This window comes from Penicillium alfredii (genome assembly GCF_028826965.1).
Source record: "Penicillium alfredii strain IBT 34128 chromosome Unknown utg000009l_segment0_segment0, whole genome shotgun sequence".
In the NCBI taxonomy this organism is placed as follows: Eukaryota; Fungi; Ascomycota; class Eurotiomycetes; order Eurotiales; family Aspergillaceae; genus Penicillium; species Penicillium alfredii.
The window spans coordinates 1,801,607-1,820,668 of record NW_026622706.1 but is presented as its reverse complement, the minus strand read 5'-3'; the positions used below and the strand labels follow the sequence as shown (position 1 = coordinate 1,820,668).

Genomic DNA, 19,062 nt, shown 5'->3' with positions numbered 1-19,062 from the left:
GCGCAATGGGGGGCGGACCATCAACTTGTCTACGCTGGCCCGTCTGTGTGGATGACTAAGCCAGCCACTTTCCAAGGTTTCAGTTGAACGGCAACTTCGCTGGACTCGCACCAAGTCTCCATTTCCATTCGCCATGTCGAACGAGCCTTTTTACCTCCGCTACTAGTAAGGATGATTTCTTGAGCCCAGATGGCCCGCTGCTGACAGCCCTTGCAGCTCAGGTCACTCTGGGCGGTTCGGACATGAGTTTCTAGGTAAGGTCTTCTGCCCACCATTTCCCCGCGACTCGCGCTGACTGCCCACCAGAATTCGATGTCCGCACCATCGCCGAAGGAAACAGTGCCGCAGTACGATATGCGAACAACTCGAACTACCGCAATGACTCGCTCATCCGCAAAGAAAGTATGTAATGGACAGCGGAGCTCTCAGGCGGAGGCGCAGACAAGCTGACGAGTGTCCAGTGTGTGTGAGCGAAGCCATGATCAAAGAGGTCAAGCGCATCATTAAGGAGAGCGAGATTCTTAAGTACGGCCCGAAAACAAGGAAGATCTATGCCATCAAAGACCAGTGTTCTAACCCCACCCCAGGGAAGATGACTCGAAATGGCCCCAGAAGAACAAGGATGGGCGTCAGGAATTGGAGATCCGTCTTGGAAATGAGCACATTTCCTTCGAGGTAGGTTCATTTCACCATGACTGCTGCCGACCAGATCTCTGATCATATGTCCAGACTGCGAAAATCGGCTCGTTGGTGGATGTGACCGAATCAGCCGACCCCGAGGGACTGCGAGTTTTCTACTACTTGGTGCAGGACCTCAAGGCGCTCGTTTTCTCCCTGATTTCTCTTCACTTCAAGGTATTGTCCGCTCTGTTTCCATGTGGTTGGAATGGCTCTGACTTGTTTTGGTTTGCCGCAATTGACAGATCAAACCCATCTAAAAAAAACTCCGGTGTACTAGAGGACTGCAAATCTTGGGTTGTTTTTCTTTTTTCTTATTTTAACGATACTTGCCGGGCGTTTATGGAGGATTCCATACCAAAATTCGGGCTCCACACTTGGCACCGCAACAATGGAACTGATACCAAATTGGCCAATTGATATTGGCGATCAAAATGGATATTTTTCAATCCTATTCATTCTAGCATCCCCATCCGAGCTTTCTGGGGGATTGTTAGCGCTTGCCTTCTGCAGGCAGATTCCTACAGTGACGCAATCAATATTTCCCCCTGTATAAACGCGGTAGACGCGGTAGAACTGCTTCGAGAGGAATATTTGCCCACGGGACCATGCAAAGGTAAAATATGATAAGAATCGGATCCTGGGAAATACTCGCGAGAAATGGTACCTGGCAATACCTCTACTATAGCACCGAATGCCGCACCGGTGGGCGTATACCCTAAGTACATACCGAGTTGTGCCTGAGGCAACAGCGCCTCCCCCGCGCTCGCCTGACCCCGGTTCGCTTCAAAAAGACTCTTCTTCGCTCTGGGTCGTCCAGGATCCATTTTCCCCTTCCTCAGAATTCCTGGCTTGGGTATTTGCTCTTGTTTCATCTCGCTTCGAACTGATGTTTGCTCTTCTCTCTCCTTGATCCGCCCTCAATGCCAACTCCGAGTGATAACGCCTCGATCGCCGAGGCGATCTCCACCCGCACCTGCCCCCCAGACACCGACAGGATCCCGGCCTGGCGAGACTCCCTCGAGTCTACAGACTCGCCTGGCGATCCTCTCGATAATCCCCTCTCACCAAACAGCGCAACTGCACCGTCTGTGCTGAGTCGCTCCGACGATGGTACTGCTCTCTTGGCGACCGATCCGCTGAAGGTGGAGCAGAAGATGCCCAGCACAGATGAAGATACAGCGCCCGCGAGATCTAATTCTCCGACTGAGACCTCATGCCCTCGCAGCCAGTCGCCCGTCACGCCACCGAATTCCTCGCTGTTGAACTATGAATTTTCAAATGTTCGGGTAGGTAACGGCCCAACTCGATGAAGCGCCGCGCCACCCAATTGACTGATTTTCTTTTCTTGTCACAGCTCCTGCCCAATCATACTTCGTCGTTTCTTCGTTCAGGCAGTAAATTCGTCGGCACGCAGCAATCGGATCGCCAAGTTTACAATGTGGACGTCGAGATTAAACACGTTGATATGGCCGAGTCCTACATGTGCGGCTATCTGCGCATACAAGGTTGGTGATACTAACGCGCAACGGTCTGCTTTGGAGTTCTGTATCGATGCTAATTTTCTATCATCCCAGGACTCACCGAAGACCATCCCACCCTGACCACATTTTTTGAAGGCGAAATTATCGGCACTAAGCATACGTTTCAGACTCGCAATGAGGAATGGGGCGCTTCGGAGAAAACAGACATGCACCACTGGTCTCGGTTTCCCGCATGGCGACCATTGGCCAAGCAGGCCAAACGAGCCGACTTCACCTACCGCAACTTTGCTCAGCGCGAGCATATATTCATGAGGTGGAAGGAATATTTCCTGGTCCCCGACCATCGAGTCCGCACAATCTCGGGGGCCAGCTTTGAAGGGTTCTACTATATCTGTTTCAACCAGATCGAAGGAACCGTGAGCGGCGTATACTTTCATGCAAAGAGCGAGCGGTTCGTGAAACCCGTTGACAAGCATGGAGTGGCCTGTATACTGATTGTCTTATAGATTCCAGCAGCTTGAGCTCAAGCATGTCGAGGATCATGGATGTGCGCCAGCAGTCGAGTTCCGCTAAGTTCGGTGAACTCGACTGCTGGCGCTTCCACAATCTCTCGACCTTATGCATCAATCTCCCCTCAACTCAACGCCCGTTCCTCTCATCCTCTTCCATCTCCATTCTCCTTCTCTTGGTATACCACGGCCGAGCGGCGCTTTCTATTTACCCTGACGAGAACACTGGATTTTCTCGGATTGATACCTGGCTGTATTCTCTCTGGATGCTTTTTCATTTATTTCTTCCGGCGTTCTCCTCTCCACGACTGTTCTACTATTATCTTCCAATAAGTCGGTGAATCTTCTGATGTGACGTGGCACGACGATCCCGACACGACTATACCCCTCTCCCTCTACCTCTCTGTCCTTCTCATCTAAACCCCCCCCTCAAGGGGGAGAGAGACAGGACTCCATACGACAACACTCCCACCCTCTGGCCTTCCAAATTGTTCGGTCATGTTTCACGATATCGCAATTTACGACGTGGCGTTTTTTCATTTCTGGCGAATTGGGGTTTTCTGGACCCTTTGTTCTCTAGCTTGAATCTTCTATTTTCCAACTACTTTTCTTTGCCGATGACAACCATCCTTTTTATTATTGATTGTCATCTCTGTGAATGTCTACTATTTTGGGCTACCGGCTCATTAGTCTGTGTCTTGTTTGGAGAAATCAAGAATCTTGATCATTGGTGGCCCATAGTCTTCGCTGAGCATGCATACTGCTAGATGTGTATTGGAGTAAACGTATGTGTAGTATGTAGATGTCGCCCTCGACTGAGAACCGAGAAACAATCGATTGAGATCCAATTGCGATACATTTATGCTATGGCGGACAATGCAACATCAAACATAAAAGACATAACTAACCCTAGCGCAAGCCCATATCGTATACACCTGAGCATCATGATACACCAATAACGCCGTGACAAACCGCACATGAAAAAAATAAAAACACAAGAAAAAGGAAAATACACCCGACAGATATGCGAAATGAAAAAAAAAAGAAGAAAACAACAAAACAGATGTTTCAGCAGTTGCAACATCAAGAGAATGGCAGAAACACGGGTTAAGAAGAACAAGAAAAAAAAGAGGGGTATCACATGCGATATGACGAGGGCAAGTGAGAATCAAGCCCGAATCGAGCGTGGGTGAAGAGATGAAGCATTGTAGGGGTTGTTTTTTTGTGTTTGTTTTCGTCATCACCAGCAGAACATGAGAGAGAAAAGAGCAGTGGGAAGTAGATAACCGAGAAACACAGAGATTAAATCAAATCTGAGTCGAGTTCTGACGGGTGGTAGAGCCAGACGAGCTGGTGTAGCTACCGCCGCCACTTTCACTGGTTGGAGTTGGGGGCTCCAGGACCACCTGTTGGCGAATGGAGACGATCCACTCGTGTTGGAGGAGCTCGGCAGCAGTAGGGCGGCGCGAGGGGTCACATTCGAAGCATCGGGCCAGGAAGTCGATACCCAGATCGCTTAGCTGATCATTGGCCGGGAGAGTTGGCTGGTTGCCCTGGGCGATGTTGTACATGATGGCCCACTCGTTGTCCAGCGTGGACCAGGGGCGTCGGCCGGTGGCCATTTCCAGAACCACGCAGCCCAGAGACCAGATGTCGACGGCGCCCTGGCGGTTGACCAGATTGGAGGTATCACCGCGGATCACCTCAGGCGACATGTACATGGGAGTTCCCGTGGTAGTCTTCTGGTTCTTGCGCTGGTTTGCGTCCTTTGCGAGAAGCGGGTCCTTGTGGCCAGGGCCGACGGGGCCATCCACGGGGGCAACTGTGCGGCCAGTGCGAGCAATGATCTTGGCCGCGCCGAAATCAACGTACTTGATGATTCCATTGTGGTCCAGCAGAATGTTCTCGGGCTTGATGTCCCGGTGCACAATCCCTGCTTGATGCAGATAGGCCAGTCCCTCAAGAAGCTGGAGCGCATAAACCATAATAACCGTTTCATCTTCAATCCGCCCGTGCTCCAGCAAGCTGGCGAGCGAACCACCCGAACAATACTCCATGAAGATGTACACCTTGTCTCGATGCACCTCAATTCCGTGGTAGGACACGATGTTCGGATGGTCCAGCACTTCCAACACCCCCATTTCATCCCGAATCTGCTGGGCGATCTTGGGGATGAGCTGAGGATCTTGCAGGCGGATCTCCTTGACAGCCATCAGGTAGTTGCTGTCCAAGTTGATAGCCACGTAGACGGATCCAAAGGTACCACCTCCGATGAACTGGCCTTGCTGCCATCGCAGAGTAACGTTGGTAGCTGAGGATGAGAGTACGGTAAGAGATCGATCGGCTTCGTTGGATCCTTCCAGGACTCTTCCTAGGGCTTGGCGTTTTGCGTCCTCTTCGACTCGTCTGTCCTCGATTTCTACCACCCGCGCAAACCACTGCTCGCGAACAAGTTTAGAAGCTTCTTCGTCGCTCAGAATTCGACCAGTACCCATCTTTCGGGCGCCAGCCCGCTCTTCCATTCGTTGTTTTTCGGCCTGGGCGGCAAGAGACGACCGAGCTCCCATGATATCGAAATGAGAGATGAGGAGAGACATGCACCCCGCCACCTTCAACCTGAGACGGGCGAATTGATCTTCGTTCAGAGACAGCAGATGACGGCTGGACGTGATGGCCATTGCAAACTCCAATGCAGCCACGGCCCATTTGAAGGTCTTTCGGTCGGCAGCATCACACTCATCACAGATAAATGAAACCCAGTCCAATGACAAGTCCACTAATCGGGCACTGTTCATGGCGCGTCTGTTGGCGTCGACATAGTTCGAGGAGCGCTTGCCGAACTCAGTCGCGAAGGCGTAGCAAGCCTGGATCAGATCATTGTTCTCCCAAGTCTTATCGCGCAATTGGTTTTTCATCACGGCCACGCTGTCCATAATGGCCATGGAGAGTTTGAAAGAGATCTTCTTGATCTTATTCAATTCCACGTTCACGCGGGCTAGGTTTGCACGCTGTTCGATTGCCATGTCCAAATGAATTCCCGTGAGCCGTGCCAGCTCCATCCGGGCGTTCTGCAGCCGCTCTTGCATGCCTTCGACCACCAGACGGAGTTTACCGATACGCACATCCGACGGTTGCTCCAAAAAGTCCACTTGCATTTCCTTGCCCGCCCAAGCCAGCGGTTTCTCTGGACGAATAACCAAGACGTAGGGAGTATGGGATGCATCCTTGATTGGATCTTCTTCTCGGAAAGAAGTAGCCAGGATAGCTTGAATATCGGCAGGTCTGTTCCACAGCGCATGATGGGCAATTAAATACACCCCTTTCTGGCCGGTCGAATTATTGGAGGTGACAAGAAAGTGATCGGAGACCAAGAGAGCCTCAAAGAATTCGTATGCGATACCAGACGCGATGTTATACTCAGTGGCATTTTCGAACAACTGGCATAAGAACCGGGAAAATCGATATAGTTTTCGTTGACGAATGCGAGTGGAATCCAAGATGGACTTGTACCGCTTGTCCATATCTGATACGGTTTCATTAGGTCTGGGGACGAGCTCGCGCTCAAAATGAATCATGAGGCGCTGGAGTGACTTTGCAGTTAATGCACTAGAGGTTGATTAGCATTGGTTTTGTGGTCGAGCATAGTCATCAAAGCGTAACCATACCTGAACTGCTCGGCTACCTCGATATCACCGCTCTCGAGCTGCCGGCCGATATCATATGAGAAGCCCCACATCTGTTCCAAGATCTCTGCCTCTTTGAAGGTGTTCTTGTTGGCGTTCAGTTTCCAGTTCAGAAGCCGGAAATAGTACTTCATGGCATCCAGGACCACCGAATCAAAGTTCTCATCCACACAGGGTGGCAATTCCCAACCAGGCTCCGGTCTCGAGATGGTAAGATAGCGGTGCTTAATTTCGACCGCCACTTTCATCAAAATCTGAAACTGTGAGATCATTTGGTCGACCAGTATTGGAGATTGTTGGGCCGGATCCTTCATGTTCTTGGCATAGGACAGTCGCATGCGGATGATCTCCTGAATCAACCGCGAGGGAAAGTTGATCAGAGTGAGCAATTCCTCGATGTACGGCGGCAAGTGACGGGCCGCAAAAGCCTGAGCATTTTCAATCAAAGTACTCTTTGCTTTCTGAATGACTGCGCCAATGCCTTTCAGCATGCTGTGTTCACCTTGTAGCGTCTTCAAACCATCCTCCTTCATAATGCGATCCAGGAAGGACGAATCATCAGAAAGGTCGCTTTTGGCGGATTTGGTTCTGGACTTGCTGAAATCGAGAGCATCGTTTCCCACCCAGCTTTGCAGCACAGCCAACTCAGTGTTAATGAGAGCCGTAATGTTGTGCCATGCAAATATAGCCTCACGGCTTGAGTAGAACTCTTCCGAGGCGACACGAGGATTCGCCGCTTCCATTTCCTTGTGTGTCGAGTAGAGACTTTCGCACCGCTCGACCTTCTCCACGACATCCTCGACTTGCTGTCTCGGCGGCTTGCCGATTTCTGTCTCTCCCTTGATCTGGAAGTTGATGACATCCTCAATCAGGGGAGCGAGCCTCCCTCGTGCGTCCTCAATGAGCTTTCGTTGCAGGGCGATACTTCGGCCGCACGTCCTCGCTCGGACCCCCAGCCAAATCGCGTAATTCTGCGCAGCCGATCGCTTTGATTCCGTGGATCCAATCAACCGTTGCTTCTCCTGTTTCACCACATCACCTTTCAAAACAGAAGCCAACATGGAATGCCACTCGAGCCGCTCCTGGTTCTTGGGGTTCTTCAGCTCTTCCACAGTCGGCTGGTTATCTTCCGGAAGAAAGAGTTGGATATCAGGATCGTAGGTGTCATCATCAAAGGGTGCTTCTGACGAAGGCGAGGGGTCCTCCAAGTCTGCATCAGCTACCGTCAGGTTTGTAGCCTGCGCGTCGTTGAAGTGGTGGTACCACGCCTGGGGGTTGGCACGAATGCGTTGGACGTAGGCTTTTTCTTGGGCTCGATACTGGGCGTTCGGATCGCGTCGAGTACCTCGTTTCGACGAAGATGATCGCTGTCGGTCGCTCTGGAGGCTGATATATTGCGGAGGCCGCCGCTGAGGGGCATAGGTATTGGAGGGGGTTCTGACGGGCGCAGACGGACGCTGCGGTCTCAGATCGCCCATCGCATAGGCATCTGATTTCTCAAGAGCGGCCGCAGCGCCCACACTAGATCCACGTGGCCGGGTTCCCGGGGTGCCGGACCATGAAGACATGCTAGAGGAATGGGATGGCGGGGACGACGTGATGGTGGTGGCCGGTGTTTGGACCTGACCGTCGAAGGTCTCGCCGTAGGAGTTGGTCCGCAGAGGATACTGGGGAGGGTACTCGTCCGACGAGCCCGAGCCATCTGAATCATGGCTGGTGATGTCGGGGTGCTCCATGATGGGTGTGGTGGCTCCAAAGTGACGAAAGCTCTGGGGTCAGAAGAACGATAGGGGCGTGTGGCGGTGCGTGGCGGAGACCAACGGGCTTGCCGGAGATCACCCGCATGTCTTGCCCGATTGAGAAGACGCCTAACAAAGTATGTGGATGGCCTTGGTTGGTATTTATTTCTTGTCGAGGAGTACAGCAGGGCTGATGGAGTTCAGTATTTACAAGGGATTCATGAGGAATAAAATGCTATCTGGTAGTAGGATGTACACCACACTATCCATCTCCACAAGTGTGTTCCCGGTTTTTATATTTCGACCGAAGAGCATGGTGGTGCAAATGAATCAAGTACACAGCACATTTTACAAACCATTGTAGACCACCGAAGCCCTATCACCTAGTCATAATAAAATTAACTTAAAAAAAAACAACTCATTGTCGGTGGCAAGTTCACACTGGCCAATCTCAAAACCAAGCCCGAGATATCGTCTATCACTGAGATACTTGGTATGGTTTGAGGGCTATTTGTGCCAAGGCTCTTAATATACTCGATTCTTAATGATGAGAATTGTTCTTCATCAAATAGAAACACAAATGCACTGAGTGTCATGATTATCGCCAGCCTGCAAGCCCTCCACAGTTACCCAGCAATGACGATAGATAAGTGGGTACAAGCCATGGATACAATCCCTGCATCTCAAAATCTGCTAGCCTGGAATTTGGCACAGGAAGGACACTTCCGGATCACCTCAACCGGGGGCACGTCGATCAGTGGATCTGATGTGAAATACTGTAGATGCTGACTGCGTCCATGCGTAGTGGAGTTCTGGGGAAGATCTACCAGGGCCCAAAAATTGAGGAGCAAAAGGATTTTATAGATCACTGAATACATCATTCCTCAATAAATTGAAAGCTGGATCGGGCTTTTCATGGGGTATATGGGGCCAGGTCTGGTGTTGAACTATAGACCTGTTCTGCTCGACGATCAGGGTATTTGTATGTATAGCAACATGGGTAAGATGCCATGCCAGGAGATTCAATAGTAGCATCCAAGTTGCGTATATGCACAATTTCGAAGTTGACGTTGGTATATAGAGGAAGAGAGAGAGAGAGAGAGAGAGAGAGAGAGAGAGAGAGAGAGAGAGAGAGAGAGGAGTGATCTCCAAAGCATGCCAAGACTCGGGATGTCGAGTCACTCCTCCAGAGACTCCGGCCAATGGAAGCCCAACTGCTTATCTCGACTTGGCACTTCCAATACCGCGTGGCAATGAGCTGTGTAGTTTCATCCCATGCGTTCTTCTTGGGTCCATTGATGCAGTGTGCTGTGGCATCCAGGGACTTACTGGGAGAGTGGCATTGGCAGACAATCCTATACTTACCAAAGACCTGCTAAGGGTCTACAAAAGCAATAATATCTTCCAGCTGGTCTTCAGGGCCCCAGAGATGTAGAAAGCACCATGTATAGGTCAACCTAAGTCCCTATGATTTGCGGGACTATGTAAATCATCATTCAACGAGTCCAGCATGTCGTCAGAGACCATTCACCGGCCAAGCGTTAAAAAAGAATAAAAGAAATGACCCCTGGCATGCCCTGGGCTCTCCAGAAGTACGCAGGCACCGAGTGATAAGAGCATTTAACCTTCTGCAGCTGTGATTGGCCGAGATATACCTGGATGATAAGGCCAACGTCCTGTCATGGGCGCCACATACACTAAGAGCCTCTCCGGTGAGCAAACCATTGGTTTTTTTTGGTTTTGTTTTTAAAAGCAAAAGAACATGAAACATTTCAAGGTTTCATGGCTTCGCAGCATTAAATTTAGCGGAACAAAAAGGTGACGGGGAAACCAGGAATCTCCAAAAAGACCCGATGATAAGGGATTGGCTGTGATTGGTCCTTTGGCAGACCATATCTACAGCCAGTCAATGAAACGATGAATTCGCATTATTCGTCTCCATCGCTAAATTGCTATAATGAGTCTATCAATCAGATCCCCTGCTTATCGTTCACTAGCCAATGCACATCTTCCAGCTTCCAGCTTCCAGATGCATGGATACAGACCTAACCTTGGAAGTAGGTGCATGGGTGTAAGCAAGTTCCCAGTAGGGCATTTGGTTCCTGACTATGTAAATATGGAAATCTCCGAAACAGCTGAAAGTATTACCAGCTTCTTTGAAATAAGAGCTTTGTATGAGCGAGCTGATTGTCGAGCTTGACCTGGGGCCCGTAATCCCCCGGGTATCCGGGTCGGTGGAGTATAATCCCCATGCGTCCTCATCCCGGGACAAGTTGGGTTGGGCTGACTTGGCTTGCTGATATCAGTCCGATCAGATTAATCATATTAAAATCGTAATGACCATCTCCACTATCACTAGGATCGATAGCCTTGTCTTCTAGCGTTAGTGGAGCACGGCTTTGAATATCTAGTCACGCTTTCTGAGTATTTATTAGTTCGGTTGATTCCCCCCCCCCCCCTGCACGGTTGATAGATCGCTTTTCTTTTCACTTACTTTCTTTCACTCTCCAGGTTGAAGAGTCAAACGTTTGAACTTAAACCTCCTTTTTCTTTCCTTACAGGGGAACCACTGAGATTCAATCCTGAACTGATAAGCCGGACACCCTATCCCATTCCTATATCGCTGTTGTATCTTCCCGTCACGTTACTTGTTGAAGCCCTCGATTCATCTGGGTTGCACCATGTCGGCATACCCGGTTACCTTCAACGGCACCGGCGGCACCGGAGGTGACTCGCTCCATGATGACCTCAACATTTACTACAATGTATGCTACTCCAGCCCACATTGACAATAATCCTTAAAGATAATGTTGCTAACTAACTTTAGGCTGGTGACATTGCGTGGGTGGTCACCTCGTCGGCCCTTGTCTTGCTGATGATTCCCGGTGTTGGGTATGCATTCACACTTCAGCACACTTTATGTCAGGTCATCAGCTAACCTGAACTCCTAGTTTCTTCTACTCGGGTCTGGCACGCCGAAAGTCGGCACTCTCCCTGATCTGGCTGTCGATCATGTCGGTCGGTGTGGTCTCGTTCCAGTGGTTCTTCTGGGGCTACTCACTGGCCTTCTCCCACTCGGCTGGGAAATATATTGGTGATCTGGAGAACTTTGGTATGAAGGGTGTTCTGGCTGCCCCATCGGTGGGAAGCGACAAGGTCCCCGATATCCTGTTCGCGGTCTTCCAGGGCATGTTCGCATGCATTACGTGTGTACTTCCCACAATAGTCGGGACATCCACTGGCGAAAGGAAACTGACATTGGTCTCTCTAGTGTTGCTCTCGCTGTTGGTGCTATTGCTGAGCGTGGCCGCATGCTCCCCTGCATTGTCTTCATGTTCATCTGGACGACTATCATCTACGATCCCCTTGCCTGTTGGACGTGGAATGCCTCGGGCTGGGTCTTCAACATGGGAGGTCTTGACTTTGCGGGCGGTACTCCTGTCCACATTGCTTCTGGCTCGGCTGCTCTGGCCTATTCACTGATGTTGGGCAAGCGTCGTGGCCACGGCACCCACGAGTTGAACTACCGCCCTCACAACGTCACCCACGTGGTGATTGGTACTGTCTTCCTCTGGGTGGGATGGTTTGGATTCAACGCCGGCTCTGCTCTGTCTGCCAACCTGCGCGCGGTCATGGCCGCCGTCGTGACCAACCTGGCTGCGTCCGTGGGTGGTGTGACCTGGTGTCTGCTTGACTACCGTTTGGAGCGCAAGTGGTCGACGGTCGGATTCTGCTCGGGCGTTATCGCCGGCCTGGTTGCCATCACCCCGGGATCGGGCTTTGTGACGCCGTGGGCAGCCTTTATCTTTGGTGTGGTCGGTGCCATTTCGTGCAACTATGCCACCAAGCTCAAGTTCCTCCTGCGGGTGGATGACGCCTTGGATATCTTTGCCGTCCACGGGATTGGTGGATTGGTTGGCAACCTGTTGACTGGTCTTTTCGCTGCGTGAGTGTTTCTGGTTTCCTCATTTTTGATCTGAACGTTCGCTGACCACTCACAGGAACTATATCGCGCACCTGGATGGATCCACCGAGATCGATGGCGGCTGGATCAACCACAATTACATCCAGCTGGGCTACCAGCTGGCTGACTCGGTTTCTGGATTTGCCTACTCGTTCTTTGGCACGTGTATCATCCTGTTTATCCTCAACCTCATCCCGGGCCTAAGCCTGCGTGCTCCCGAGGAGGACGAGGTGATGGGTATCGATGACGCCGAGATTGGCGAGTTCGCCGTAAGTTGTTTCTTATTCTTAACCATGGAAGTCCTTGATCTAATATCATCCCCAGTATGATTATGTCGAAGTTCGACGCGACATTGTCAACGGCATCGAGTCCAGTGAGACGACCTCCAAGCGCACGATCACCCCGACCGGCGAGACCCCCGAGGAGATCAACACGAAGGTCTGATGTCTCTCAGAATTTGCATCATAGACGGAGGATTTTAATACTTAATTGCAACTGGCGAATGGTTTCCCTCATGGGTGTTGGCCCGGACGATTTCTTTGGCTCTTAAACTGAGAGCCTGTCTTTCTTTCTCCATTTCTTGCTTTTTTTCTTTTCCTTTCATGTCCATAGTTCGATACCCTACCTTTCTCAATGTGAATGCCAATCATATCAAATCTCTGTGAAGATGTAGAGTCAACGGTCAAGTAAAGAAGTAGACGTGCTGGTGGAGTGTCCATGTGACGGATGTCGCAGCCGCAGGAGCTCCGAAGCTCCCCAACTCCAAAAGCTTCCCATCCAACCCCGCGAGACTCCAACATCCTCTCTAATCCTCCCTCTCCATTGGCTATTTATCTAATTCTGTCTACTTGTATCCTCCAATCTACACCGAGACATCATCGCAAGCCTAAATGGCCTCGCCGAGCCCAGAGAACGGCGCTGGCCCGTCGCGCAACTTCCCGCTGGACCCTACCGAGTTTGACAGCGACCCGCGCATCTCGTTCTCGAAACTAGACGAGAAATACATTCTGGAGACAGAAGATGGCCAGGAATTTGTGTTTGACTCGGTGATCAAGCGATGGGTCCAAACGGTATGAGCTTCATGCGCCTCGTTCTACACCTCGTTCCTTGTGCGATCGCAGCCCACGAAAGGGCAAGCCTTCTTGTATATGGCTTCAAATTCTTATCAGGACTTAATCGCAGGTCGACGAGGATCTACTTCGGCAGCAGCAAGAAGCCTACAAGGTGGCAGGAGTGGATGAAACCGAAGTCACAGATCCCCGGGAAAGGAAGAAGCGGAAACAGCAAGCGAGCAGCGAGGATGTACGTGGTGCAATCTTCAAGATACAGCCCCTTCCCGGCAAAATTCTACAGTGCTGATTCCGAATTTCGTCCTCTCCAGACCAATGCGCAAAAACCAAAGAAGCAACGCGTCAACACCGCCGTCTTTGTCACGTCGATTCCCCTGGATGTCGAGTTCGATGAGATCCGGGACGTCTTCTCGAAATGTGGCGTGATCGCCGAAGAAATCGACAGTGGCCGCCCCCGCATCAAGATGTATACCGATGACGATGGCAAATTCAAGGGCGAACTGCTGGTGGTCTACTTCCGGCCTGAGTCGGTCAATCTGGCTATCCAGATGCTTGACGAGACGGATTTCCGACTAGGGGTCCCCGGGCCCCTTGGGCCGATGCGCGTGCAGCCGGCCGATTTCTCATTCAAGAGTCAACAGGATGCCCCGGTCAAGACCAACCTCCGGGATAAAAAGAAGATTATTCAGCGGACGCAGAGATTGAACAGGTATGCTCTGCCGGTGTCTGGTGGCATAGTTGATGGTATTCATACTAATCACAATGATCCAGCAAATTGGCTGACTGGGATGATGATGACCCGTCGATACTCCCGGATACGAGGTTGCGACAAGAGAAAACTGTGATATTGAAGCACATGTTTACTCTGAAAGAATTGGAGGTATGGCCCAGAGATGGCATTCGATTTTCCTATGGGGTACAGACTGATCTGGTTGTACAGGAGGACGCAGCAGCTATTCTCGACATCAAGGAAGACATCCGAGACGAGTGTTCCAAGATTGGCGAAGTGACCAATGTAGTACTCTACGACAAGGAGCCAGAGGGTGTGGTGAGCGTCCGGTTTCTTGAGCCAGAGGCTGCCAAGCAATGTGTTCAGGTATGTCTCTTTTCCTTTTCCTTTCCTTTCCTTTTTCTTGTTTTGTATCACGTAAACAAAACAAAACAAAACAAAAAAATAAAAATTGGAAGACTAACTATCTTAGGCTATGGACGGCCGTTTCTTTGGCGGGACCCGGGTTGAGGCATACATATCTGAAGGCCGTGAGAAGTTCAAAAAGACTAATGAACGGCGGGCAGCCCTTGAGGATATGGCTGAACGTGGTATTGATGCCGAGGATGAGGAGGAGAACCAGCGCCTAGACGAGTTTGGGACATGGCTGGAGAGTTCACATGTGGTGGAGAATTCCGCCAAATGATGCCCTCTACTGGGGCAATTTGTAGACGTGTATCATAGTTGTTTGTGTTCCAGGACTACAGTGTATAAGTGTATACAAGTGTATGACTGTTGGGCCGCCTCTCGACCCAAAAGAGTGCAAATGTGGTTCGCTCCTGCCGGCGCGGCCGCTGAGTGGTCCCGTGATGGCGCTATTCTCCTTCAGGCCATCTCCCCCCTGAACCCAACGCAGCGTTGTTGATCCCCACGCACACACACCGCTCACCTTCTCTCTTTCCCATCTCCCTGACTCTCTGCAGTCTGTCTCTTTCTCAACCTCATCTACCCTCAATACTACAACTACTCCATCCACAATGCGTGAGATTGTAAGTCTCTCTCCCCTACCAGACGCGTCCCTCTGGTTTCCTGCCCCTGAACCAAGACCCCACCAGTTCAAATAACAAACCAGCTTGCTAACCCTGCTCTGTCCAGGTTCACCTCCAAACCGGCCAGTGTGTAAGTTCAAATCACCAGACGAGGAGCAATGATGTCGAGGGAGTGATTTGTGTTCTGGGAAACTAAATTGAACTTGGGCAGGGTAACCAAATTGGTGCCGCTTTCTGGTATGTGCCATTGATATCCAACACACGGGAGAAACCCGTGTTTTCCACCAATTGACAACTTACTGACTGCAATATAGGCAGCAAATCTCTGGTGAGCACGGTCTCGACGGCGATGGCCAGTAAGTGTAACGCGTGGAAATTTTGAGAGAGGTGGAACAGGCCTCTGATTTTTTTTTTTCCAACTAGCTACAATGGCACCTCCGACCTCCAGCTGGAGCGTATGAACGTCTACTTCAACCACGTGAGTACATTGAATTCGAGTTGGCAAATGAATGGACCCGATCTAATCTTCCATGGTTTAGGCTTCCGGTGACCGCTATGTTCCCCGTGCCGTTCTGGTTGACCTGGAGCCCGGTACCATGGACGCTGTCCGTGCCGGTCCCTTCGGCAAGCTCTTCCGCCCCGACAACTTCGTCTTCGGCCAGTCCGGTGCTGGTAACAACTGGGCCAAGGGTCACTACACTGAGGGTGCCGAGCTAGTGGACCAGGTTGTCGATGTCGTCCGCCGTGAGGCTGAGGCTTGCGACTGCCTCCAGGGTTTCCAGATCACCCACTCCCTGGGTGGTGGTACCGGTGCCGGTATGGGTACCCTCCTGATCTCCAAGATCCGTGAGGAGTTCCCCGACCGTATGATGGCCACCTTCTCGGTTGTTCCCTCCCCCAAGGTCTCCGACACCGTTGTTGAGCCTTACAACGCCACCCTGTCCGTCCACCAGCTGGTTGAGCACTCCGACGAGACCTTCTGTATTGACAACGAGGTACGGCCCCAATTTTTATTCTCATGAACCCCAGAAACTGACCCGTTTAATTTCTAGGCTCTGTACGACATCTGCATGCGTACTCTGAAGCTCTCCCAGCCCTCGTACGGTGATCTGAACCACCTGGTCTCGGCTGTTATGTCGGGTGTGACCACCTCGCTGCGTTTCCCTGGCCAGCTCAACTCTGACCTGCGCAAGCTGGCTGTTAACATGGTTCCCTTCCCACGTCTGCACTTCTTCATGGTCGGCTTCGCGCCCCTGACCAGCCGTGGCGGCTCTCAGTACCGCCAGGTCAGCGTGCCCGAGCTGACCCAGCAGATGTTCGACCCCAAGAACATGATGGCTGCCTCTGACTTCCGCAACGGCCGCTACCTGACTTGCTCTGCCCTCTTGTACGTTGATTTATCTTTTCTCTGCTGTTTTACGCCATGCTGATTCTTCTGCAGCCGCGGTAAGGTCTCCATGAAGGAGGTTGAGGACCAGATGCGCAACATCCAGAACAAGAACCAGAGCTACTTCGTTGAGTGGATCCCCAACAACGTTCAGACCGCTCTTTGCTCTGTCCCGCCCCGTGGTCTCCGCATGTCGTCGACCTTTGTCGGCAACTCGACCTCGATCCAGGAGCTGTTCAAGCGTGTCGGTGACCAGTTCACTGCCATGTTCCGTCGCAAGGCTTTCTTGCACTGGTACACTGGTGAGGGTATGGACGAGATGGAGTTCACTGAGGCTGAGAGCAACATGAACGACCTGGTCTCTGAGTACCAGCAGTACCAGGATGCCTCCATCTCCGAGGGCGAAGATGACTAGTAAGATTCTTGTACCACTGGAATATTTTGATTGCAAGCTAACGATTTTGTGCAGCCTTGCTGAGGAGGGTGGCCTCGAGGAGGAGGTCTAAATGGGCCAATCTCCAGGCAATGAGATTTGCTCTCCGTAATACCCCGAAACAGTCTACATTCTCTACCCTTCGGGCCTGTGCTCCGCGCCCAGGTATCTTCTTTGAGCGCTCTTAATTTACCTTTTTTCTGTCTCTATTTTCCTGTCTGTTGGCTGGGCTGTGATCGCCAAGTCAGAATAGCACATAGTGGAAAAGCAATTGACGAAATGACTTATCGTCTGTCTACACTTCATATTTACACTTGATAATAATTTTCTTAGCATACTCCAAGGATACCTCAGTTAAGAGGCCTCCATGAAATTTCATTGCTAGAGTGATTCGTTGAGCTGATCTGGATGACTGGCGCTATTCGGCTTTTGAGATGTTACCGTTGTTCTCCCTCTCTCTCCCCCCTTCCCATTTTTTATCCTTTTTCCCTTTTTGTGGTGGCATACTGATCCCCCAGTGTCATTCCATTAATTCGGTGCGTCGTCAGGCACCAAGGGACCAATTTCCCCGTTGTCCCCTATGACCCGCTTCCAGCCGGGCGGAGTCCATTCATGCAGCGGCGCAACATCCACCAGCTGGTCCCGCTCAACAGCCCAGATCAGTCGGTGGCCCGTCATCCTCTCAAGATCCCAGAGAGCACAGCTTCCGTGAGGGTGGGCCTTGTAGCCCCCGTCAAAACTGGCGATCTCATCCTCAATGATGGCGTGTCTCTGATCCGCGGCCGAGCCAGGCGCCAACACAGCGGAGGGGAGTCGGGTACCAGAAAGAGTTTCCTGCCAGGCGTAGCCCTCGGTGAACTTGACGAGAGCGTCGAATACATTTGAGATCAGCTGGCGTCCATCCAGGGTCCGCATCATGTAGCAGTGCTCGTCGAGATTGGCGCCGGGCAGGTCCACATGGGGCATGAGCAAAGTCTTGCCCGTCACGATGTTGCGCCGCATCAGGGAGTCGTACAGGGAAAGGTCGTCGGAACGGGGGCACTGGTCATGGTTGGTTTGGACGAGCCACAGATGCCGGATAACGGGGAAGCTGCCGAGAAGGCAGAGCTGGCGAAGGGCAATCGGCAGAGCCATTGAGACGCAAGTGCCCTCGGAATCGTTGGGCGGCTCGAGGCGGTCCTCGGTGCAGGGGCTCGTGTTGCCGAAATCACTCAAGTTGATGACCAGCGAGCGGAGGTGCGGAAACACCGGAGGCACAAAGGGCTTTCCTCCGCCAGGGATGCCACCCTCGCGATCGAACTTCGGGCAGAGCAGCGCCGGGCAGATCGGGCCCATGCTCAGGCGGAGGTCGTGGAGGCGCGGGAGGATCTTGGCGAGCACCTCGCAGACGTGAGCGAGCCCGGTGCCTGCTGCATTGAACCCGACGTGGTCGATGTCGAGTTCCAGGTTGACGCAGGAGGACGGCAGGGCACTCAAGATCCGGCCAATGAGTTCCGCGGGGGCATCATAGTCGCAGCAGCCAAGCATCACAATCATCGAGAAGGTGGTGAGATTTGGCATCTGGAGCAGGATCGGCGGCACAATGTGGAGCGGAAGAACCGTCTGGTTGGTGTAGGCAATGACCTCTTCTGGCGAGGGGTGCAGCCGCTCTCCTTCCGGAGTGATTGAGCAACCAAGTGCATCAACGTAGATTGTCAGAGACTTGGTCCACTCCAAAGGCCGATTGGGGCTCAGGATGAACGGCGGCGAGAAGGTTTGAATGAAGGGCTTGAACGTTTTGTCATAGAGCACGACTTCGTGGTACAGCACTTGCTGGGCCACATCATGCCACCGTCTGCAGCACAGCAGGCAGGACAAAATCGCATTGTGGCTGTTGGAACCATCGGGAAGGGGCTTGCTGACCTCCTCAAAGATTTGGATCAGCAGCTCCCGAGGAAGCTTGTCGATGATGGGACCAGAAGCCATTTCCGGGGTGACGTAAGGAAGTGGAGAAATGGTCGGCTCGGAGGAACCTTTACCCGATCCAAATTCGGTGCGCCGTTGTGGGCACTAGTCTGCCCCACCTTTTAGGCAACCAATTACAGGGCCGAGCCCCTTCCCCCATATTCATGAGGTAGACTTAGCGTTGTCGCTCATTCTCATGGTGCTGCCTATTTTCTGAAATCTTGCTCGATTTCTCCCATTTTGTTACCTGAGGCTCTTGAATGCTACCTTCTATATCAATTCTTCTGCTTTTCCAGACTGCTTAGACAAGTCAAGAAGATATGAGTCTCAAAACGACTCGCAAACCACGAGACCCAATGTTCTCTACAGTTCACTTTCTCAGTATGCTGATCTCTTGACATTCTATCTACCTG

General features: G+C 51.7%; 7 protein-coding genes across 7 annotated transcripts; 5 read left to right on the top strand and 2 right to left on the bottom strand.

The window, feature by feature from the left end:
* Positions 1-133: 133 nt before the first annotated feature.
* NUU61_006598 (mago nashi family protein) lies at positions 134-938 on the top strand (the record flags this gene model as incomplete). The annotated part of the gene is made up of 7 exons (XM_056657125.1): positions 134-165; positions 217-254; positions 307-402; positions 462-525; positions 588-675; positions 730-855; positions 924-938. 7 exons carry the CDS (start codon positions 134-136, stop codon positions 936-938), a joined length of 459 nt encoding a protein of 152 aa, XP_056509925.1.
* Positions 939-1,601: 663 nt separating this feature from the next.
* NUU61_006597 (uncharacterized protein) lies at positions 1,602-2,735 on the top strand (the record flags this gene model as incomplete). Its single annotated transcript, XM_056657124.1, has 4 exons — positions 1,602-1,967; positions 2,036-2,186; positions 2,256-2,613; positions 2,669-2,735. 4 exons carry the CDS (start codon positions 1,602-1,604, stop codon positions 2,733-2,735), a joined length of 942 nt encoding a protein of 313 aa, XP_056509924.1.
* Positions 2,736-3,978: 1,243 nt separating this feature from the next.
* On the bottom strand, positions 3,979-8,090 carry sskB (uncharacterized protein; the record flags this gene model as incomplete). Its single annotated transcript, XM_056657123.1, has 2 exons — positions 3,979-6,277; positions 6,337-8,090. 2 exons carry the CDS (start codon positions 8,088-8,090, stop codon positions 3,979-3,981), a joined length of 4,053 nt encoding a protein of 1,350 aa, XP_056509923.1.
* A 2,684-nt stretch (positions 8,091-10,774) lies between these two features.
* NUU61_006595 (ammonium permease MEP2) lies at positions 10,775-12,501 on the top strand (the record flags this gene model as incomplete). Its single annotated transcript, XM_056657122.1, has 6 exons — positions 10,775-10,858; positions 10,921-10,985; positions 11,045-11,299; positions 11,365-12,039; positions 12,095-12,326; positions 12,382-12,501. 6 exons carry the CDS (start codon positions 10,775-10,777, stop codon positions 12,499-12,501), a joined length of 1,431 nt encoding a protein of 476 aa, XP_056509922.1.
* A 446-nt stretch (positions 12,502-12,947) lies between these two features.
* Positions 12,948-14,542, top strand: NUU61_006594 (U2 snRNP complex subunit CUS2; the record flags this gene model as incomplete). Its single annotated transcript, XM_056657121.1, has 6 exons — positions 12,948-13,127; positions 13,240-13,359; positions 13,439-13,836; positions 13,899-14,007; positions 14,068-14,223; positions 14,330-14,542. The coding sequence occupies 6 exons, from the start codon at positions 12,948-12,950 to the stop codon at positions 14,540-14,542; spliced, it is 1,176 nt and encodes a 391-aa protein (XP_056509921.1).
* A 331-nt stretch (positions 14,543-14,873) lies between these two features.
* Positions 14,874-16,687, top strand: NUU61_006593 (beta-tubulin; the record flags this gene model as incomplete). The annotated part of the gene is made up of 8 exons (XM_056657120.1): positions 14,874-14,885; positions 14,992-15,015; positions 15,097-15,122; positions 15,200-15,241; positions 15,309-15,363; positions 15,425-15,880; positions 15,938-16,272; positions 16,327-16,687. The coding sequence occupies 8 exons, from the start codon at positions 14,874-14,876 to the stop codon at positions 16,685-16,687; spliced, it is 1,311 nt and encodes a 436-aa protein (XP_056509920.1).
* Positions 16,688-17,233: 546 nt separating this feature from the next.
* On the bottom strand, positions 17,234-18,670 carry NUU61_006592 (F-box protein; the record flags this gene model as incomplete). The annotated part of the gene is made up of 1 exon (XM_056657119.1): positions 17,234-18,670. One exon carries the CDS (start codon positions 18,668-18,670, stop codon positions 17,234-17,236), a length of 1,437 nt encoding a protein of 478 aa, XP_056509919.1.
* Positions 18,671-19,062: the final 392 nt, after the last annotated feature.